We start from the raw sequence: 24,779 nt of genomic DNA on the forward strand, positions 1-24,779 counted from the left end.
AGTCCAAATTTATTAGGATCTTATTCAAGATTCTGCTCAACATGGCATCAATCTACCTGTCCAACATATTATCTTTCATTTCATAGGGGTACCATTCACTACAGCCAAAGAGAACTAATTGATATTTCTGGGATGTAGCCTATAATTTCTAACTTACTTCAGTGTCTATGATTAACAGATTCTTTCCACTTAAAATAATATCCCCCTTAATCTGCTCACCAAATTATTCAAGGTACAGTTTAAATGTCACCCCCTTCAGCGTGCCTTCTCTGATTTCCCCACCTATGTATAAATTCCTCCTCTACTGAACACCTACAGCACCTTGTGAATTTATCATATAATACTTCATACTTTATAACAAGTCTATTTATGTGGCACCCTTACTTCTCTTACTAGGTTTCATAAGGGGGAAATATCCACAAGGGAAAAGTTGCTCAAGGGAAATAACTGCAGAACCATACACAGTAAGCATTCATACATATATGTTGAATGCTAACATAAATGAGCATACATGTTATATTGATAAAGAGGTATAAAATAGTATGATGATAACATACGTAGTGGGTAATATGTTCCACTAATTTAAAACTAGAATATGGCCTAAATTTAAAGATCTGGTACTATAAAGTAACTAGGTCTTCAAATTACATTAAATCACCAATATTAATGCCAAAGGAAAAAAAATATTAAATCCATATATTCCTATATAACTCAAACACCAGAATATATTATTTATTCTACACATATATTAGGAATTTTGTTTTCTAACTAAACATATTTATTAGAAAGTTGTTGATAGCATATTGAAATAGTAAAAGAATTCTCCCTTACTTCGAGTAAGCTTAGGAAATCTTTTTTTCAGTTTCTTCCTTAATGGATTAAGCTCCGGCATTATTTCTGGAACAGCTACATAAAAGTCTGGTTGAATTTCATCATCCAAAATCTAAAAATCAGAGGGGAAAAGATAACCTTAGATTGTATAAAAAGCTTTTATCCTTCTAAAAATAAAGTCTAATGTAGCAATAATTTCCCTTATAATTTAGAAAATAGCTATTAAGCACAATTTTTTAACCACAAGGATCATTTGAACACATTTATCATTATGAAAACCATCAGAAGCAAAACATTTTCTGATGTTTCCTTTTAAAAATAGCCACATCCATTAAAAACAAACAAATAAACCAACATTTAATGGGCTTAATTAATTCTTCCATGGCGTTATGTTAGGCAGTGTTACAAGCTAGAACATATCACTGATGTGTACACGGCTTATACAGTGCCACAAAGTTGAATTCATATGTCCATCAAAACTGAAGAAATATGTTGAAAATTTTGTAATAGATCACATGTAAAATTAATAACCACTAGCTGCCAAATCACAAGCAACTACACTGCTTTCCTAAATTTGGAGCATCAGGAGAACTGAATCTATAATTATTTTCACAAAGAATTGAAACCAAAATTCTCTTTGCCTCCAAAAAATAAAAGAGGAATGGAATGGTCAAAGACAAGTTTACTTATAGTTTATTATCCATACTCTATTTCCATTCTAAGAGCTAAGAAAATAATTTCAATTTTTAAAAGACATTTTAAATTAATTCAGGCAGGCACCCAAAATAATTGTTTTACTCCTACAGTATACTCCATTTAAAAATTCAGTTGATTATAAAATGAAGCAACTTTTCAGAACAATACTGCCTGGACAACAAATATTTTACCAATGATTTTTTTGCATAAAATCTTATCACAGTATGTCATTCAAAGCCTTGGTTTGGGGTTACACACTGAACTGTAAAAACCTGGACTCTGGCAAAATTAAGTGTGATTCTGGAATTTTATCTTCCTGTTACTATTTCTTCTTTTTACAAATTCTTTACTCCCTAAACAACATACTGTGCTCCCCTAAACAATAACAACTTACTTTAAAAGAGAACTTATAACATGCCAAGCATTCTGCTAAGTATCATACATGGTTTAGTTCATCAAGTCTTTACAATAAATCTACAAAGAAAGTACTATTGACCACACATTCCAGATAAGGAAATGGAGGGCTTAAGGAGGACGAGTCAATCTGTGCACTTTTAAGAGGCAGACCCAGAACTGAAACACAGGCAGTGTGGTTCCAGAACTAGGGCTCTCATCACTAGAAACATGAAAGCAGAGGCAATTTTGAAATGTCAAAGAACTGTATGTGACATTTCTACTCCAACATCTTCTAATACTGATTCTAAAACATGTTCCTTTGAATTAAATTTAAAATTATGTTTGAAAGTTATGCTATAGTTAACCTTAAGATCATATCATTGAATAATATAAAACTATATGGATGAAAATCATGCATGCTTTAGAGACAAGTAAAAATGAAACTATTTAAAAATCCCTCAGAACCAAGCATACTTGTGATATTTCACAAGTATTGTAATTAAAGCAAAATGAATTTAGTAAATAAAGTCTTACCTAAGAAATGACTAAAAGTTCAGTAAACTCATCCTACATTTACCTATTACAAGCACTCAGTAAAATAGTATTGATATTTAATTAAAAAATAAAAGAATGTGTAAAAAAAAAATTGCAGCCATGATACTATTTACAAAACTGTACTGAATTTACTTCACAACCTGAATACCTTTTGAAAATAAAATGGATGAGTTTTAAAAGATACCAGGGGGTAACCTGCAAGAATATACTGGTTTTGATGCCTTATATAGGTGGCATTTTTCCCTCTAATAATAGATCATCAGTGGGGCACCTAAAGAGAAATTCTGTACCTGTAATATTTTACTTACCAAATAATTTCAAAATGCACCTGGTTTCCTTATTTGGGTTACTTTTTTCAAAATATTTTATTTAATGAACTTAATGATACAGAATACTTTCTGCTCCCATACCATTTCTTTCTTGAGAAGTAACTTCTTACTTAACATTTAAGAAGTGGAGATATCTATTCAAACTCCACTGTTGCTATGACTGTTCTATAAGATACTCTTATGCTTGCGGAAGAAAACAGATGGAAGGCAGTACACAAGTTTAATAAGAATAGTTTGTTCTCTGACTCCGGGGTCCAAGCTACACTCTCAAATTCCAAAGAATCTGTGGTATTGTTTATTTTTTAATATTAAAAGAATTTTAATAATCTTACTAAATTAAAATTTATGATACATCAGAGAGAACTGGGCACCACCCTCTGACTTTGACCTAGAAGCTGTATGAAAGTACAATCTCTTCATATTTTCCATTAGTTCTGCTCTCCAAAATAATTCTAGAGATTCTCCTTAAAAATCCAGAATCCACACCAAATTTAGAGAACTACTGGGGTAGAAAAAACATGCTACAAGCACTGTTGTGCTTGGTCCAGTTAATGGTCCAGTTAAAACTTCCCCCAAATCAAAATCTGGATACAGGACAAAAGATAAATTTTCATATCACTTTCTCCCGTTCTAAAAACAAAACAATAAGTATCCACAGTCTAAAGGATTAAATTTAGAAGAGAGGATTTTAGAGAATGTTAGGGAAGTCTTTTGTATTTCAGAAACAACTCCCAAAATTCAACAGATGTGCCTCTTCTCCCCACGTCTTTTTTTTTTTTTTTTTTTTTTTTTTTGCGTTAGGGAAGTCTTTTGTATTTCAGAAACAACTCCCAAAATTCAACAGATGTGCCTCTTCTCCCCACGTCTTTTTTTTTTTTTTTTTTTTTTTGGCCACGCGGGATCTTAGTTCCTTCGTCAGTGAAAGTGAGGAGTCCTAACCACTGGACCACCAGAAAATTCCCCTCCCCACCTCTTTAAAAAAAAAAAAAAAGTCTTTGTTTCAAATGGGCTCCACAAATTCTTTGTTATTTTCCCAAGGCAGGCTATATAATCATTTTTTTGCCTCCATGCTAAGCCTACATTACTTGAACTGATGAAGTTGGGGAGGTAAAAGTTAAGAGTAACTAAAAGTACCATATTATAGAGGTCAGATACTATCCTTTGTGATCTACTAAAGCAAATCACACTTTTCACTCCAAGAAAACAAAACAAATATCTGACCTTCAGAATGTGAATAGAGATATCCATGTGTGCTACCTTTTGCACTTCATCTCAAATCTCACATTCAAAACCAGAAAGAGTCACACTGCCCTTTCCAGTCTACCCACAGAACTCTCACAAACATATAGGAAGCAAAGAAAAAAAATCACAATATAAATCAAGCATAGTTAATATCAGAAAGTCTGGATAGTTTTTTCTTAGCTTGATTTTGAGACTCAGAAGAGCAGGAAAATTTTGCCCTGTTCTGTAAAGCTCTACTAACCATTGATCAAAAGATATGAACAGAGTGGTTATGTTCCACATGTAATAAATCAACAGATGGCAAAGATAACAGAACAATTTCTATAACTAATGAACATGAAAACAATACTGTACCTTCTGAATCAGATTAGTTCCTCCTGCAAATGCAGCTCCATTTTCTTCTGCTATTTTTATCTCTGATGCATTCTACCAAAACACAATAGTATGAACATCAATCTTTAAGCAAATTCAGTCTGCTTTCAAGTATTTGTCAGAAATAATACCACAGTTCAAAATAAAAACTGTTTTTTTTTTAGTTTTAATTGAATGTGTATCAATTTTCAACTAGATGCATCAGAGATATTACATCCAGAACAAGTTTAGTTTAGAGGTGATTAAAGTGTTTCTTGACTTAACATATGAGGAAACACATCAAAATGGCATATTAGGAACCCACCAAGTGGTCCTTAGTCTCCAATGCTATCAATACATCATCTTCCAAAAGTAAAAGATTAAAATATATTTAGGTTTGCTAATTTAAATGGAGACATTTTATCAAACCAATATACAAGAGTAAAATTTTTTTAATTTATGAAACGAGAACCAAAATTTAACCTATTGTCTGAAAATTCAAAAGAAAAATGCACAGTATTAGGGTTTTTTTTTTTCTATATGTTCCATTCATGCCATTTGGTTTTACTGTGAAAACATATCACTCCCTTATTTACTCAAGTTTTGTGGCATTCCAAGAGCTATATTCTCTACTTTCCTAGGAAAAGAGTAAAGAATTTCTTCATTGAAAGTGAGACAGACAGAGAGGAATCAAAACACCTTACAAAACAAATTCATGAACATGTTATAAACAAATGTTTATAATACAAAAAGAATGACAAAGAGCTGTATTACTACACTTGTTATCACCTTGACTTTGACTTTCCAGACTAGACCATTTTAAAAGTGTGGTTTCTATGTCTTCATAGCACTAAATGGGCCCACTGCTTTAACATCAATGTTATTCTTGTTTGAAGAGCTTCATTTGGAAGCAGCAGCTAGTAGGATAAATTCTATACTTCTCTTCAGTTTCTTGTAAGAAACATAATATGGTAGATGAATAATGATGAAGTTAACGTTGTGGCTTAGCTCTTTCTCAAGCTAATGAGAAGGACCAACCTCAAATAAGTCATCTAATTGCTTTGAGCTTCATGTGGGGAAAATAAGTCCAGAGGAATGCTAAGGTTTCCTCTAACTCTACTCATTCAGTTATTCTTTTTTTTTTTTCGGTACGCGGGCCTCTCACTGTTGTGGCCTCTCCCATTACGGAGCTCAGGCTCCGGACGCACAGGCTCAGCGGCCATGGCTCACGGGCCCAGCCGCTCCGCGGCATGTGGGATCTTCCCCAACTGGGGCACGAACCCGTGTCCCCTGCATCGGCAGGTGGACTCTCAACCACTGCGCCACCAGGGAAGCCCTCATTCAGTTATTCTAATCATTGACTAATGAGATATGTAAAAATAATTAAATGATATAAAAAGTTGACAAAGGTTACTCACCCCTGTAAATACAGCAACTTTACTGGTCTCTGAAACAAATGGGTATGGCAAACTAAGAACGCTGGCAAACGGCTCCACTTTTTTCTAAATACACAACAATGGAAAATCAATTATGAAAAATTCATTCAGCTTTTCTATATCTGAAATATTCACTGGTTACACTTTAAGGCATAAGAGATTATATTTCTTTTGTAAGAAATCCTAATAAAAATCTAAATCTCTCTCCCCAGCTCCATACTCCCATGGCACTTGGCCTCTATCTCTACATCATTCATCACATATTAACAGATGTGTTTGCACAATGCATATCTTCCCCAGCACCTAGTACAATGCTTCCCACATGATGGATGCCAATAAATGTTTGCTGCCCTGAATTAAATTCAAAAGAACATGTAATTTTTTTAATACCATCAAGCAGGACATGTATATAGCTATGCATATTGAACAATATCCAGCTGATCTGTTCAGTAGGTCACCCCTAATTTCCATCATTGGCTCTAAACAATCAGGTAAATCAGATGATATTAACTTTAAATCCAAGATTGATTGTCAAACCTGAAAGGCTCTTCTAAGTGGGTCTATTTTGAAATTACCTGGACCACCCACCACTTTCAGATATATTTGGGAAGCCAGCTGGAAAATCCCAAATAAATAATGGAATGCATGTGAGGCGCCCTAATACAGGTGGAGTTTCTACAGGGCCTCAGAACTAATATGTCCAGTCATTGGGTCAAGGACCTGTCTAGGCCTATGGCTCAGATCTCTTAGGGAGACATCGCAGGGAAACAAGTTCTAGGCCCACAGTTTTGGTGTAGCCTTAAGGTCTGGAAGAAAGAGAAAAGGAGTTGCTCTCTAATTAAACTGATTGAAAGATTATATTTTTAGAAAAGCTTTGCATACAGATAACCTCCTGAGAATTTCTTTTCAGACAAGAAGGCACAAACTCTTAAGCACACTTTATATCAGACATGCAACTCAGTTTTACTGACTGGCATTCCTTTGTCATTAACATGTCACAACTGACTTCAGTAAATTTTTCAATGGCAAGCAATCACAATAGCATCCCCTGGGGGATGCTGGCTTGTTTTACAAGCACTCTATCAATAACAAAAAATGTCTCAGGAAAACAACTGTACCCTTCCAATGTTATTAGTTTACAAGTGGCTTCCATTTATGAAATGAAACCTGTGGTCATACAAGACTTCGTTATAAACTACATTAATGGTTGACTGAGAAAGTGATTATCTTGGACAGTATAACATTTTAAAATAAAAGAACAGTAACACTATGGTATAAAATAAAATTACAACAGGGCTGGTATGAACTATAATAAATAAGAACTAAGAAATGAGACAAACCTTGGTTCAAATCCTAACTCCACCCCCTACTCTGTGACCTTGAGCAAGTTACTTCACTTTCTGTGTCTCAGCTTCCTCTTCTGAGATTATTATAGCATTAAATGAGCAAATGCATGCAAAGCATTTAGCACTGTGGCTGGTACACAGAAAGTTTCCAGTAAATGTTGATCGTTATCATTAAACTCTTACCAAATCCTTCACTATCATCTCATTTAATCCTCACTATAACCAAATGAACTAATAAGCATTTTATCCCCCTTTATAAAGAGAGGAAAAAACTGAGATTTAGAGAGGTTAAACCAGAAGCTCAAAGAGCAGGTAACTGGTGATGCCAGGATTCTGGCCTGTACTATAACCCGACTCCAGAGCCTATGCTCTTAAGCACTGTGCTGTACTGCCTCCTTCTATGTGCTCAATTAATTGTTGTTGTTGAGGTTGTTAAACTGTATTCAAAACTACATACCTTCTAGTTTGACCCAAAAAAGACATTCTCGGAATAAAAATTAAAATATCATCTCCAAAAAAATCAGACTTCTTAAGTGAGAAGCTTATAAAATTTAGAGTTGTAATGGACCTCATATCTAATCTAGTGTTTTTCCCACTTTTAGAATTTTATAAACAAGTCTTCCATGGAACTGCAATATATAAACAGACAAAGGAGAAAGGTTCTGGCTGAGATGAGAGTAAGGGGCTTGGAACTCCACCCAAACTTAGTCTCAACTTTAGGATTCTAAGGAACACATCTGAAGCCTACTAAGCTAATCCAAAGTCCTCATTTACAGAGAAGGAACAACATACCCAGGCAGCCTAAGTCATTTTTCAAAGTTACAGCAATACCTCAATTAATTTTAACACTACTTTTATTAAAATTTATACCAGTGACTTTCAGATGAAGAGGAGATATATGTTCATCAACTCTGCAGAGTATATTCAACATTTTATCTTATATTTGGAAAATTAAGACAAACAAACATATTTTTCAACCTGAAGTTCAGAAAGAGCACAAGATTTTCTAAAAATTATTACAGGAGACAAAAATTGTTTAAATGAAGAAACGGTAATTCTTTCAACCACTGTTCACAAATAAATTTTAATTGAGTCTACATACCTTCTTCCCCAGTGTCATATCCAGCGTCAAATCAAGATAGACACCTTGCTTTGGATTAGTAAAGTCCAGAACTTGAAATTTCTTAAGTAAGTGAATAGCTTTCTCCACCTCGTATATCTGCCTTGGATATAAGCGTTTTAGGTAGACATCATCTTCAGGTTCACCTTCCATAAAGGGATATGACTTTATTTTTTCTATCTCATCTTTTTTCTCATCCGATGCTTTTTCTTTGGCACCTTTTTTTGTTTTCTTTGCAGGCCTTAAAAAAAAAAATTCAAGATCAGTTATCTCAATATGTAGTCCAAGAGACTTAAAAAAAAAAGGCAATGGGGCTTCCCTGGTGGCACAGTGGTTGAGAGTCCGCCTGCCAATGCAGGGGACATGGGTTTGCGCCCCGGTCCGGGAAGATCCCACATGCCGCGGAGCGGCTGGGCCCGTGAGCCATGGCCGCTGAGCCTGCACGTCCAGAGCCTTGCTCTGAATGTATGTTAGACCAAAAAAAGACAAAAGATAAAGTTTATTTTAATTCAAAAGCATAGATTATTTTATAGTTTTTCTAGTGCAACAAATATTAAGTGAACTTTTGAACTGTTTGCAATGGATACAAAGTTGGATAAGGCCTTGATGTTGCTCTCCAGAAACTTAGAGGAGACAGACATGCAAAGAGATAATTTCAATATGATGTGGTAAATACTTTGAGAATGTTATCAGGGCCATAGGGAAAAGACATTAACCCTGCCTAGGAGGAAGGGAAGAGTTCTGGAAGAGATGACCCCAACATCAATTCTTGAAGGATAAGGAAGAATTAGCCCAGATATATACCCAAGAGAAATGAAAATATATGATCACACAAACACTTGTACACAAATATTCATAGCAGCGTTACTCAAAAGAGTCAAAAAGTAAAACAACCCAGATGTCCATCAACTGATGAATGGATACACAAAATGTGGTATATTCATACAGCAGAATATTAATAGGCAATGAAAGGAAATGAAGCACTGATACATGCTATAATTTGTATAAACCTTAAACACATTATGCTAAGTGAAAGAAGCCAGTCACAAAAGCACCACATGTTGTATGGTTCCATTTATAGTAAATATCAAGAATGGGCACATCTATAGAAATTGAAAGTAGATTTGGTGGTTGTCTAGGGCCAGGGGAGAGGGTTAAGGAAATGGGGAGCGACTGCTAATGCGCATGAGGTTTTGAGGGAAGATAATGAAAATGTTCTAAAACTGACTGTGGTGATGGTTGCACAATGCTGTGAATATACTAAAAACCACTGAATTGTACACTTTATATGGGTGAATTGTTTGGTACGTAAATTATATAGCAATAAAGCTATAGAGTTATCCAGGTAAAGAAACAATGTAATAAAATTACTGAGGCATGATAAACAGAATGGTACATAAGCGGAGCTATTATAAGTTCTAGCTGACTACAGCAGGGGTTGATAAACTTTTTCTGTAAGGGATCACAGAGCAAATATTTTATGGTCTCTTGTCTCAATGACTCAACTCTGCCATTGTAATGTGAAAGCAGCCACAGCCAATTCAAAAATGAATGAGTGTAGCTCTGTTCCAATAAAACTTTATTTATGAACACTGGTTTAAATTTTATAATTTTCATGTGTCACAAAATACTGTTCCTTTTTTCCTTTTTTTTCCTAATCACTTAAAAATGTGAAAAACATTCTCAGCTCATGAACTGTACAAAAATAGATGGCAGGCCAGATTTTTTTGCCCACTGGCCATATTTTACTGACTCCTGAACTAAAGGTAAAGCAAAAGGCAGGAAACAGCAGCACATGAGGCTGGCAAATCTAGATCACAGAGGGCCTCCTCTAGAAGCAATGAGAAGCCACTGAACAGGAGTGGGATCTGTATTTCAGGTAGAGTATTCTGGCTGCAATATAAGGGATGGATTTGATGGAAGCTATATTGGAGACAATTAAGAGACAACTCGCTCCCTCTCAAGGAGGTATGACAGCCTGAACCAGAGCTGTGATGGTAATAGGCTGGACAGATTACAGAGATATTTTACAAGGTAAATATTGAAGATAGGGAAAGGAGAAAGAGAAGACTCTAGAATACTTTGTAGGGTTCTGGCTTGGGTGACTAGAGTAGTATCATTAACTAAAACCAGAAACAAAGAAAACAAAACAGGTTTCTTATGAGGAAGGTAGTCACAGAGATGAGTTCAGTTTGGGTAAATAGAGATTGAGTGTGGGGTTAGTTGCATCACTGGCCCCAATTCCTTACCCCCTCTCTCTATTCAAGTCCCTCTGCTAAGTGACTCTGCAGTTCCTCCCAATTAAAAGGGTGGAGTATATTTCTCAGTGCCTTGATTTGGTCATGTGACTAGTAGACCAATAGAATAAAGCAAAAGTGACAGTTTCTATGCTCTAAGCTTAAGGCATAAGAGGCTTCATCTGTTTCCACTTGTAAGTTTGTATTTCTGCCATTTTCATAAGAACAGGCCCGGGGTAGCCCAAGGTGGGAGGATGCGAGAAGTGTGAAACAAAGCTGCCCCACAGAGCCCTTAGATTAGACAATTCTCAGCTGACCTGCAGCAGACTCACGGATGCACAGCAAGCCCAGCCAAGGTCATCAGAGACACCCATCCAAACCTAGCTTAGATCAGCTCACCCAGAGATGTGTGGGCAATGATAATTAATTATAAGGTAGTTTGTTACGTAGCAAATGCTAACAAGATGCTTACAAACTAAGAAAATATGTTTAACAGAAAATTACAGGTAAGAGTTTGAAGTTAAGAAGTCAGAGCTAGAGGTGATATATTTTCTCAGCATTAATTCAAATCACACCTTTAATCTTTTAACCATACAAGTTTTAAATTAGTGAAATAATATTTTAGAAAGATGTCTGGGTTCTAAGGTAGACAGAATAATGGCTTCCCAAAGATGTCTGTATCTACCTGGCAAAAAGGACTCTGCAGACGGGATTAAGGTTAAAGAACTTGAGATGGGGAGATTATCCTGGACTACCCAGGTGGGCCCAAATCACACAGTCCTTGAAAGCAGAGAAACTTTCCCCTTTCTCATCCGCATCTGATAGAGATGGGAAGAGAGACGAGAAATTTGAGCATGAAAGGGACTCAATATGCCATTCCTAGCTTTGAAGACGGAGGAAGGGGGAGCCATGAGCCAAGGAATATGGGTAGCCTCTCGAGCTGGGAATGCAAGGAAACAGATTCTCCCCTAGATCCTCCAGAAAGGAACGAAGCTCTGATGACTCCCTGATTTTAGTCCAGTGAGATTCATGTCAGAATTCTGACCTACGGAACTGCAAGCTAATAAACTTGAGTTGTTTTAAGCCATGAGGTTTGTGGTAATTTGTTACAGCAGCAACAGAAAACCAATATGGGGTCCTATAAAATTTATACAAAAGAAATGGATGACAGTAAAATGATATTTTAAAAAAGAACGTCAAAAACCAATCCAACATATAATTCCATTCTCACTTATAGCACTGGATGAATCCTTATTACCATAGCTAATAAGAGTATCCTCCCAACTAATAAGCAATTTGACCAAATAGCAGATAATGACAGTCCTCATTTTTAATGGGACACAGGTGTCCTACCACTGGACTGCTGACAAGTCTAAGTAGGTGCCTGAGTGGATGATGCAACGTGCCCCAATGGTATTTGGGAGTACACCACGAAATCCTGAAACCTTCCAAACTGGAGAAATCACATTTTATATTTAGTAAAAGAGCAGTGAGGCGAATAGAAGAAGGAGCCTAGAGAGCCTGTTTTAGTAATAAACTCTCTAAGATAAACAAAGGAATAAATATTGTAACTATAACCTACAGATTTACTTTATGTAAATGCTGATTTCACCACTATATTTTTAACCATGACTGAACCTGTCCATTTAATTTGCAATTAGTAATATGAAGTTCCCAGGGGCTAAAATATGATTTTTAAAGTAATAAATATTTGCAAAACCCAATATAAGTCTGATACATAATGAGACTGAGTTGGGATATACAGCAGTTTACTTATTTATACTTTAGACCTTGTTTCACAAAATATTTGAGATGGTTCAGTGAAAATATTAAGTTACAAACAGAACACTACTTTAGTAAAAAGAAAAATAAAGTACATCACTATAACACAGAGCAAATAGGACTTTAAGGAAAACACTGTCTTCCAAAATTAAAAAAAAACTGCAATTGAATAAAATCTGTCAATAATAATTAATTTTATAACCCCACCACCTGTTGTTTTCCATGACGCTCCAAAAATTGTCTGCCTTTATTCATAAGAATCACATCCAGAAGAATTCTGTTGTTCATGCAATTATGTAAGGCCCTATCAGGAGAACTTAAATACTATGATTCTCAGAGAATAAAATAATCATAGTAGAAAGGTTTTGGGGAAGGTGAGGGAGAAACACCTGGCAGTCTGAATTAGAGAGAACAGAATTTAGCTGTAGTTACCTGGGTAACTAAACCACACAGATTAAATGAGTAATAAGAGACTGTTTTCAGGTAATAACTTTCTCCCTGCTTCACCTGTCTCCTACCTCCAAGAGAATGAAAGGAAAAAATAATTCCATGGTCATACCCAAATAAAATAAGATAAGAAAAAAAATCAGTGCTATAATAAAGCTCACTTCAAGAACCTTGAAGATCTGTGACCCCAGAGATCCAAGTCCTTTTAAGGCTGAAGAAGCCTTTACTTTGAGGAATTGGGGTGGAGGTAGGAGGGTACACAACCTCAGTCAAACTAAACTGAACTAAATAGAACTAAAGAGAAAATGCCTAGGGCATATAACTATTAATGGAATGCCAATGTTTGGAATTCTTACTTCTCAGTGTAATCACATAAATAAAATCACAAACACCCACCTCTGATGCTGGTTTATTCATTAAACTTAAATGCAGGGACTTCCTGGTGGCGCAGTGAATAGGACTCCACGCTCCCAATGCAGGGGGCCCAGGTTTAACCCCTGATCAGGGAACTAGATCCCACACACATGCTGCAACTAAAAGTTCGCGTGCCACAACTAATGAGCCCACCTGCCAGAACTAAGACCCCAAGCAACCAAATAAATAAATAATTAAAAAAATAAACTAAATGCAGAAGTTCTGCTTATACCTAAAATGTAAAAACTGACAGAATAAAGCCTAGTCAATAATGATACAAATAAAAGCTGGAAAGAGCATTAACAATGACAGAGTCAGATAAAATCACAACTTTTCTTGAACGCATCACAGAGCTGAGATCATAGGGCAACCAAGCAGGTCTGAAATCTCCCCACAGCCCCACTCCATATGCATACAGCCAGGTGGGGCTCACCTGTAGCAGAGAGTAAGAGGAAGGCAAGCAGGCAGGAAAAAAAATCAGCTAAACTTTTAGCACTAACGTATAAACCCCCTGAGAGATCCAGACACAAGAGGAGTTCACACTCAGTGCGTGGGCCTTTTCCACAGACCTCCACCAGATGCTCCCGGGAAAGACGGGAGCAGGCCAGGGGACTAGGGAGCCTCCTTCAAGGGTGCAGTATGGAGAAGATCAGCTACTACAGCCGGAAAGGCAAGTAACCCTGAAGCCCTCTAGGGCACAGGTAAACACCCACTGTATGTACGGAAATAAAAGAAGAAAAAAACACTAGAAAGGAGAAAAAACACTAAAACTTTTATCCTCGGGGGTGGGGCAGGAAATAGTCCTGAGTGCAGTATCATCTACCAATAAAGCTATGGAAGGGTCCAGGCACTACGGCACAAGACCTGCAATAGATACATACCATGGGGGGAGTGAGAGAAATACTGAGAAAACCTCATCCCCAAGGACCAGCAACACTGGGCCTACTTAAGACAATGGCTGAACTTGGAAAACACAGAATCCCTTCTGCACCCATCACCAGCCTGACAAGCACTGAGTAATATGCAATAGCAGTCTTCTACTTGGGGAGGAGCAAGAGTATGGAGAGTGACCCCCTTCTGAGGCACAGCTGCACAGGCAAGGTTGAAAACTGAGCACGGAACAGCAACACTGAGAAAAAAAAAACCTTCCAGCAACCCAGCCCCCACCCTAAGCACAAGGTAACAGTGCAGAAATCTGAAGCTGGTGGTGGTAACCATAGCAGTAACAAAACCAAACCCCAGCTCAACTTTTGACTGGATTGACTTAACACTGTGACAGAAGAGGCATGCCCATTTCCAGGCATAAGTAGTATGTACTTTAGTCTCAACTGTTCGAACAAAATATCTAGCAGTCAATAAAATATTCTGAGATATACAAAGAAGCAAGAAGAAGAACCTATTGTCAAGAGAGAAGCAAAACCAGAGTCAGAGATGCCACTGGCAAACCATGAGTATATGCACATACACGCAGAAGAGAGGAGATTCAGAGTGACAAGAGAGAAGAGAGAAGCAAGCACAAGCCCCTCAACCCTGTCTCAGATCCTGATAGAAAATCAGCCATGAAAAAACTATTTTTTTAGTATATTATAAAGTCAATACGTTAAAATATTAAAACCACAATTAAAATTGCGAATACTATGATTCTCATCAAGCTACTGAATAACTCATTGTTAGACATGGAAAAAATTATCTGCTAATAAATTTTCACAGTTTTTTTAAAACATGCATATTTCTTTTTTTTTTTAATTTATTTATTTTATTTTTGGCTGTGTTGGGTCCCTGCCGCCTCATGGGCCCTCTCCAGCTGCAGAGAGCAGGGGCTACCCGCTGCTGCGGTGCGCGGGGGGGGCGGCGGGGTGAGCCCCCCATTGCTCCCATCTCGGAGCACGGGCTCTAGGCACGCAGGCTTCAGTAGTTGTGGCACGTGGGCTCTAGAGCGCAGGCTCAGTAGTTGTGGCACACGGGCTCAGCTGCTCTGCAGCATGTGGGATCCCCCTGGACCAGGGCTCGAACCCGTGTCCCCTACACTGGCAGGCGGACCCTCAAACACTGTGCCACCAGGAAAGCCCCATGCATATTTCATATGCTACAGTTTTTAAGTGAGTGAAAACTCCTTTTAAAGTTGTACTGGAATACGGGGAAGACATAAAGTGAGAAATTTCTATAGGATAAAAGAAAACAACACTTAAAGATAAAATATTCTCAAAATAATTTATGTCCCTAATAAACAAATAATTCCACAAAGCAGAAAGAAAAAGACAAACAGCCCAATAGAAAAATGGGCAAAAGATATAAATTAGACATACAATGAAGAAACACCAATAAAGATTGATGGTATCCAGAGTTGTTAAAAATGTGGGCACTCTCACTCACTGATGGGTAGGGATGTAAATTGGTACAACCAATACTCCTCCAAATTCTCAAAAAGAATCCAGGTACTATTCAGACTCAAAGGAAGCCTCCATACTAGCATCATTTCTGCCTCCTCTCTCTTCATCCTATATTCAAGCTATATCATTCACTTTCATCCTTCTGCACCAGTGAAATACCTTTCTCCCAGTTCCCCTGCAAAATCCTATCTATCTTTCAAGACCCAGCTCAGGGCTTGCCTGGTGGCACAGTGGTTAAGAATCTGCCTGCCAATGCAGGGGACACGGGTTCGAGCCCTGGTCTGGGAAGATCCCACATGCTGCAGAGCAGCTAAGCCCGTGCACCACAACTACTGAGCCTGTGCTCTAGAGCCTGAGAGCCACAACTACTGAGCCCGCGTGCCACAACTACTGAAGCTTGTGTGCCTAGAGCCTGTGCTCCGCAAGGAGAAGTCACCGCAATGAGAAGCCTGCGCACCGCAACGAAGAGTAGCCCCACTCGCCGCAACTAGAGAAAGACCATGCTCAGTGATGAAGACCCAACGCAGCAAAAAATAAATAAATTTATTTAAAAAAAAAAAAAGACCCAGCTCAAATACTTCTTGCCATATTCTCCTCCAGGAAGAATTAATTGACCTTTCATCTGTAATCCCACAGTACCTGGTCTATTCCTCTACTACAGCAGTTAAGACATATTAAAGTTATAGTGCGGATATGTGCTAATTTATAACGTATAAAGAGCTCCTACTAATCAACAACAAAAAAATAGGAATAGGACATGAACAGAAAATTCACAGTAAGGAAAATATAGATGGCTCTTAAACAGATAAAAAGATATACAGCCTCAATAATAACAGTAATAAAATATAAATTAAAAACATGATGATACCATTTATTACCTATCAAATTGGCAAAGTTCAAAAATTTTGACTACATTGTATATGGGAAAATAGGCATTCTAACAATACTTGCTGGTAAGGACATAAATTGGCAAGATCTCTATGAAGGCAATTTGGTATTACCTATCAAAATTATAAATGCACACATGTTTTGATTCAATTCTATTTCTGAGTTCATACTACAAATATATTTATAATATTTGACAAGATCTATGTACATGATTATTCAATGCAGGATCATCTGTAATAGCAAAAGGCAAATGTCTTTTGGAAAGACATTTCCAAAATGTGTTTCAATAAAGGAATGGTTAAGTAAGTTATGATATATTCACACAATGAAATATTATACCCATATTCACTGTAGCAATATACACAATAACCAAGACACGGAAGCAATCTAAGAGTCCACTAATGGAGGAATGGATAAAGAAAATGTCACACACACACACACACACACACACACACACACACACACACACACACACACACACACACACACACACACACACACACACACAGAGGAATATTATTCAGCCATAAAAAGAATGAAATCTTGCCATTTGCAACAACATGGATGGACCTTTCTCTTATGCTAAGTGAACTAAGTCGGCCAAAGAGAGACAAATATCATATGATCTCACTTATATGTGTAATCTAAAAAAAAAAAAAAAAATGCACTTACAGATACAGAAAACAGATTGGTGATTGCCAGAGGCAGGGGGAGTAGGGTGCAGGTGAAATAGGTAAATATGGTCAAAAGGTACAAACTTCTGGTTATAAAATAAATAAGCCATGTATAAATAAGCCATTACATCCCCTAAATAAGGGATGTAATATACAGCATGGTGACTATAATTAATAATACTGTAATGTATATCTGAAAGTTGCTGAGAGAGTAGATCTTAATAGTTCTCACCACACAAAAAAAATTTTTAACTCTGAATGGTGATGAATGTTAACTAGACTTACTAGTTAGTCCCAATATATACAAATATTAAATCATTATGTTGCATACCTGAAACTAATATGTCGATCATATCGCAATTTTAAAAAAATGACTAAACAGCTCCATCTGAAACAATCTCCAGGATACACTGTTAAGTTAGAAGCAAGGAAGTGAGATGCAGACAGGGTGTATAGTTAGACAGGAAACGATTTTCCTCTACTCACAACAATTCTGACACTAAATGTGTGGATTTTTTTTCCCCACACCTTCCAATTATCCAACATCAGCTGGATAGCCTGTAATTCAACACAATTCTGACACTATTTGGATTAAACATCAGATCCCACAAGTTAAGGGTTCTGTCCCACAAGACTGCCCCTACTTCAGATGCCAATTGCAAGTCTGGGCCTCCATCCAGTACTTTTGGTCAACAGCTATATACCGGGGGGGCCCCAGGACCCCCGTCCTCAGGCTTCATAATTTGCTAGAATGGCTTGCAGAACTCAGACAAATGCTTACTTAACATTTACTGGTTTATTACTTAAGAAACGATATGATAAAGGATACTGATGAACAGTCAGATGAATAGGTACAGGGGACAAGGTCCAGAAGCGTCTGGAGCACAGGAGCTTCTGTCCCTGTAGGGTTTGGGTGTACCACCCTTTCAGCATGTGGATGTGTTCACCAACCCAGTAGTTCTCCAAACCCCATAGTTCAGGGATTTTTATGGAGGCTTCATTATGTAGGCATGAGCAATTATGAATGCAATCTCTAGCCCCTCTCTCCTCCCTGGAGGATGGAAGGTAGGTCTAAAAGTTCCAAGCTTGTAATCACAGCTTGGTCTTTCTAGTGACCAGTCCCCATCCAGGAGTCCACCAAGAGTTGCCTCACTAGACAAAAAGATACTCCTATCACCCAGAAAATTAAGGGTTTTATGAGCTCTGTATCAGGAACTGGGTCAAAGACCAAACATTTTTTAAAAATGCTCCTAGCATCCCTATCACTCAGGACATCACAAGGATTTTATGAGCTCTGTGTCAGGAGCTGGTGGCAGAGCCCAATATAAATAGTTCTTATTATGTCACAGAATACTAGCTCCAACACTTACTAGCTCTGTGACCTTGGGCAAGTTACATAGTCTATTGGTTCCTTGCTTTCTGCCTCTAAAAAAGAGCATAACAATGGCTTCCACATAAGGCTGCTGTAGGTATTAAATTAGTTATTGAATGTTAGTATTCAACACATGTGAAGTATTATTATAATAAGTCATGCCTCTCCTTCAGGACTATCAGGTCAAAGAAGCAGAGATGGTAAACTTTTACAACTATATATCCCTGTATGTCTTTACAGAACCAAGCATATTGGTTTTTATTTATTATTTATTTATTTATTTATTTATTTATTCTTGGCTGCATTGGGTCTTCATTGTGGTGCGTGGGCTTCTCAACGCAGTGGCCTCTCTTGTTGCGGAGCACAGGCTCTAGGCGCAAAGGCTTCAGTAGTTGTGGCTCGTGGGCTCTACAGCACAGGCTCAGTAGTTGTGGAGCACGGGCTTAGTTGCTCCGTAGCATGTGGGATCTTCCCGGCCCAGGGCTCGAACCCATGTGCCCTGCACTGGCAGGAGGATTCTTAACCACTGCGCCACCAGGGAAGCCCCCCAAGCATATTGTTTTTTAATCAAAGATTTAAATGATAGCAGATGAAATAACTAAAAAAATAAAAACAAAACAAAGAAACTTACCTTGCAGCAACCGCAAAATGTCTGTTGGGCACCAGAACATACACAGAACAAGGATAAAGAGATGTCTGAGAAGCCATCTTGGAAAGACTATGCCTTTGCTGATGTATCAAGACTTGAAAGAAAAAAACATGTAAAATATTAATATTAATCACTACATACATAGTTTTTACATTTTCAGTGTTTCTAAAACAAAAACATTCAATATTTGTGAGTTAACCACAATCTTTAAAAAGTGTAAAAATGGAAACTGTACTTCTTGAAACTAAAGCCAAGTAAACATATCTAATTGAAGAATTCTGTCCTAATTTATTTTTAACTTAGTCTAGTTCAGGCTCAACAAAGTATCTTAGCTCTATTATCATAGATTACAAATATGTATCCTGAATTTTTAATTTAAATTTTAGTCTTTTTTTTTTCTTGTATAGATAATACATTCAAGTTGCCCAAGGTACTTCTGAAGGATAAGAAAGTGGAGGGTACTGTCTTACCAGAGGTCAAGACTTGTTATAAAGCTATGGTAATTAAGACACTTTGGTACTGGCACAAGAAAAATAGACTAATGAAACAATAAACAGCCCAGCAACAAGCCCATGTACATATGGATACTGAAATATGACAGAGATGTTATTGCAAATAACTGTGCAAAGAATTCAATAAGTGGTGCTAAGACAAGTGATTATCAACAGGGAAAAGAGTATATTTAGATCCCTATTTCACATCACACACACACACCCACACACACACGCACACGCAATCAATCAAATCTAGATGGACTAAGGACTTACATGTGAATGGCAAAACTTAAAGGATTTCAGAATATAGGAAAATATCTTTATGACCTCTGAGAAGGGAACAATTTCACAAACAAAATCCAAAAGCACTAACCGAAAAGTGACTACATTAGTGTTAAGAACACCTGTTTATCAAAAGATACTTTAAAGAAAGTGAAAAGACAAGCCAAAAACTGGAAGATTATAATAGTAACACACATACTGGACTAAGGATTAATATCCAGAATATATAAGATCAACCCAATTGAAAAATAAACAAGAGATGAATAGACTTCTAACTGAAAATGAAATACAAACGATGCATAAACATACAAAAAATGTACAGTCTTGGGCTTCCCTGGTTGCACAGTGGTTGAGAGGTCACCTGCCGATGCAGGGGACATGGGTTTCCCGGTCCGGGAAGATCCCACATGCTGCGGAGCAGCTGGGCCCGTGAGCTATGGCTGGGGAAACCGTGTGGCCGGGGGCTTGGGCCCCTGAGCCTGTGCGTCCGGAGCTTGTGCTCCACAATGGGAGAGGCCACAACAGTGAGAGGCCCATGTAAAAAAAAAAAAAAAAAAAAAAAAAGTACAGTCTCATTAGTAATCAGGTAAATGTTAATTTCAACCACAGTAACATATCATTTTACGGTGCTACTTAAAGAGTGGTCTGTGAGCCTGTTACAGCCTATCTGTTACCAAATTAAAATTACCCCAGCATGTAAATCAAACACATCACTAAGTAAGTATATTATTTAGTGCAGCTGACAAAATTTTTTTCCACAAGACTTTCTCAATGAAGGAAGAGTGCTTTGATCTTATTTGGGACAGGTAACAGTTTGTAGATGAGATAATTTAAGTAGCACTGTTTTACATGTCGCAAATTGGCAAAACTTTTTTAAAAGTCCTGTATAGCTGAAAATATCACATAAGGATAAATTTTACACATAGCAGTTAAGAGTATGAATTGGAATACCATTTTGGAAAACAATACGGCATTACCCAAAGAGGATGGGCATGCACACCTCAATGATGCAGCAATTCTACTCCTGGGCATGTACCCTAGAGGAACTCCTGCACACGTGTACTAAGAGACATGCACAAGAATGATCATCACATCACTGAAATGGCAAAACTGAAGAAAAGAACCCAAGTGTGTATCTACAGTAGGATGGATAAATAATTTGTGGTATATTCCTATAATGGAAAGCTACAGGACTGTAAAAATGAATAAACTATATGCCATATATATAGATGGATCTTACAAACATAATTTGAGCAAAAATGTCACTGGCAAAAGAATTCATTTGGTATTATTTCAATTCAAAAACATGCATAAGTAATCAATATTGTATTTAGGAGTGTGTGTGTGTGTGTGTGTGTGTGCGTGTGCGTGTGTGTGTGTGTGTGCATGTGTTAAAACTATACAGAAGGGGACTCCCCTGGTGGCACAGTGGTTAAGAATCCTCCTGCCAACACAGGGACACGGGTTCGAGCCCTGGTCTGGGAAGATCCCACATGCTGTGGAGCAACTAAGCCCATGCACCACAACTACTGAGCCCACGCACAACTACTGAGCCCACGCACCACAACTACTGAAGCCCATGCACCTAGAGCCCATGCTCCGCAACAAGAAAGCCACCGCAATGAGAAGCCCACGCACCACAACAAAGAGTAGCCTCCGCTCACCACAACTAGAGAAAGCCTGCGCGCAGCAACGAAGACCCAATGCAGCCAAAAAAAAAAAAAACTATACAGAAAAACAATGGAGTGATAAAATAGAAATTCAGGAAAAGTGCCTTACCTCTGGGGAAGAAACAGATCAAATAAGACAAAAGCACTTGGGCCTTTGAAGGTATTGATAACGTTCTTTATTTTTTAAGCTTACTAGTAAGTATCCAGAATTTTAAGTTATTATTCTTTGTATGTTATAAATATCGTTTGTATGTACAAATACTAGGAAAATGTTTTTATTTAAGGGTTACAAAAGAATATACAAAAGTAAAGTCTTCCTCCAACCCCTAAAACCCAGCTTCCGTCCCACGTTAGTAATTTCTTATGCATCTCTCTAGAAATATTATTTCCCTACTCTTTCATTAAATGGTAGCACACTCTACTCACTGTTCTATACCTTTATGTTTCATGTAAAGGTATTAGAGCCCATTTTCACACATATATTAGATATAGATGTACACACATTATTTATGAGATGTGTATATATAATCTCATGTATGCCTTTCACAAAGGTACATTTATACATATGTATTACAGCAATAATTTCATATCAGTTCATAAAGACTTCATCTCTTCAGAGCTGCAAAAGTACTACACTGTGTGGTTGTATCATAATCAGTGACCAGCCATTAGTTCATTTATAATATTTCGCTATTATAAACAGTGCTGCAGTGAATGACCTTGTACAAACATCATTTTGCACACACACAAGTATATTCATAGGATAAATTCAAGAAGGGAATTTGCGGGGTCAAAGGATATGAACGTTTGTAATTTTGATAAATACTGCTCTCTACAATAACAGTGCCATATACATTTCAACCAGCAATGAAAAGGTTGCCTGTTTCCATACACTCATCCCAACATAGTATGTTACCAAACACGTTGATATTCGTCAACCTAGTAGATGAAAGATGGTATGCAGAGTTGTTTTAATTTAAATTTCCTTATGAATGAGGCTGAATATGTTTTCATGTTTGGTCATCTATATTTTCTTCTCTGTTTAATTGGGCTTAAACTCAATTTTCTTTTCTTTTTTTTTTTTTTTTTGGCTGTGCCATGTGGTTTGCAGGACGTCAGTTCCCCGACCAGGGACTGAACCTGGGCCATGGCAGTGAAAGCCCAGAATCCTAACCACTAGGCAACCAGGGAACTCTCTAAACTCAACTTTTTAAATTAGTGCTCTACAACTAGGTTTTCATGTAAAATTACTGTTAAAATCTAATATCTTAAAATCCACTCATTATATAAACCAATAGCATGTAAGCTGTAAGACTTGTCTACACATCAAATGAATTCATTTCATGAGTTAAGCTTCCAAGTGCAGGGCACTGTGCACGCAGAAGAGCTACCAAGTCCTCACTGTGGTCTGCAAGGCCCTATGTGAGCCGGCCCCTGCCTGTCACTCCATATTACTCTCTTACTTGCTCACTATGAACCTTCTTTCAGATCCTTGAATCCCTGGAGTCCCTCAAGTTAATTCCTCACTCAAGGCCTTTACAGTTAATGTTACATCTGAAAGGGATGCACCAGTTCCGTATCTTCCCCTGGTCTATTCCTTATCATCAGCTCAAACGTCATCAAAGCCACATGCCTAACAACTCAATTTCATCTCTAATTCTAATCTTCCAAAACAAAGTTGAAGTACAAGAAAACCACCAAAACTGTGAATTCTGTGAACATATGGGTCCGACATTTGGGACAGTATAGGAAACCTGTTTATTACTGTGGCACAAAAGCCACAACCGGGGCTTTAACGGCTAGGAAAAAGACGAGAAATAGACTAATGAGATCCAGTTCCTGACCTCCAGAGTCTCAAATTTAGTGGCTATGCTGGTATGCAACAGCCTAAGAGGAGATTCTCCACATTTTTAAAGAAGCCAGCTACCTTGAAAAATCACATATGGTAAATGAAGGAAGAGCAATTATCCACTCAAGATTCGGAAAACACTTCCAAAAAATAATTCTAATTGTACTAAACAAGAACCCCACAACCCTGGCAGGATACTTAAAATAATAATTCTCTTGAATACATCAACTGCAACCTGCTATAAAATACTCAACCACTACTTTTAGAATCCCCAGTCATGACAACCAGAAATTAAAATTTTCAACAGAAATCAAACTGCTACAGACTAAGAAAAAATAAACTACAAAAATACCACTACTTAAATAGCACTGCTAGGCCATGATATCTGTATTTTCAATCCTTCTGTAGTCAATTTATCTATCTGTAGCATTTTATTATATTCCTTTAATATATTTCTTCTCCTCTAACTCTTAGCAAATGACCTCACTCGCTACTTCAGAGAAAACAGAAGCCCTCAGAACTTCCTCCACTACTTAGGAACGTAACTGAACCTGCACTCATTCTCAAAAGTTATCCTCACCCCTACCCCGTGGCAATGAGATGGAAATAACTCCATCTCCTTTGCTAGCTGATTCTCTTACACGTGATACTGAAAGGTTAGAGTTCCCCAGGGCTTCTCAACCTAACTCTACAATCCTCACTTTCCCCAGGAGATCTTACCCATGTAGTCTTTGCCTTCCCACCATAAGCACTGTAGTCCAGGCCACCATCATCTACTACATGGAATGCTGCAACAGACTCCAAACTTTTCTACTACTCTTGGTCCTTTCCATTTCTTTTCCACCTACCAGTAAGAGGGATGATTTAAAAACAAAATCTCGTCATACCCTTACAACACTTGGATGGCTGCACCTTGCTCTCTGAATAAATTCTTAAAAATGTCCTCCATGAGCTGCTTCTAACCTATTTAGCGAGCTTCACCTAACACCATTCTCTCTCATGCTTGCCACACTTCAAATACACTGGCATCCTTTCAGTTTCTTGAACACACCGTGGTTTTTACAACCTTCAGATTTTCAAATATAATCTTCCCTCCATCTGTGACATTCTCCCCTACTACTTCCCACTCCCCCGTCCAATAGCTGATTCGTAACTATCCAGTGATCTTTCAGGGACTCTGCTTAAGCTACTCCTTCAGAAAAGACTTCCCTGAAGACTCAGAATAGATTAAGGTCTCTCATATACACTCTTATAACAACCTGTACTTTTCTTCACAGCACTCAGGACAACTGTAATTAAAAAAGTAATTATACAATGAATGACCGCTCT

The 24,779-nt window shown here is 37.5% G+C and overlaps 1 protein-coding gene across 2 annotated transcripts in view; it reads right to left on the bottom strand.

Annotated features, from left to right (window-relative positions):
* Positions 1-24,779, bottom strand: part of MRPL1 (mitochondrial ribosomal protein L1) — a 59,625-nt gene that overhangs the window by 31,620 nt on the left and 3,226 nt on the right. Inside the window, exons 2-7 of one of the 2 annotated variants that reach the window (XM_007455409.1) lie at positions 19,143-19,249; positions 9,750-9,754; positions 8,285-8,543; positions 5,819-5,902; positions 4,404-4,475; positions 832-943 (exon numbers count right to left, since the gene is read on the bottom strand). In XM_007455409.1, coding sequence (XP_007455471.1) covers positions 832-943; positions 4,404-4,475; positions 5,819-5,902; positions 8,285-8,543; positions 9,750-9,754; positions 19,143-19,214 — 604 coding nt within the window. In that variant the 5' untranslated portion in view covers positions 19,215-19,249. Of the gene's footprint in view, positions 1-831; positions 944-4,403; positions 4,476-5,818; positions 5,903-8,284; positions 8,544-9,749; positions 9,755-19,137; positions 19,250-24,779 lie in introns of both variants that reach the window. The other variant, XM_007455408.1, reaches the window with a different exon arrangement.

Source organism: Lipotes vexillifer, unplaced genomic scaffold (genome assembly GCF_000442215.2).
Source record: "Lipotes vexillifer unplaced genomic scaffold, Lipotes_vexillifer_v1.1 scaffold749, whole genome shotgun sequence".
Lineage (NCBI taxonomy): Eukaryota > Metazoa > Chordata > Mammalia > Artiodactyla > Lipotidae > Lipotes > Lipotes vexillifer.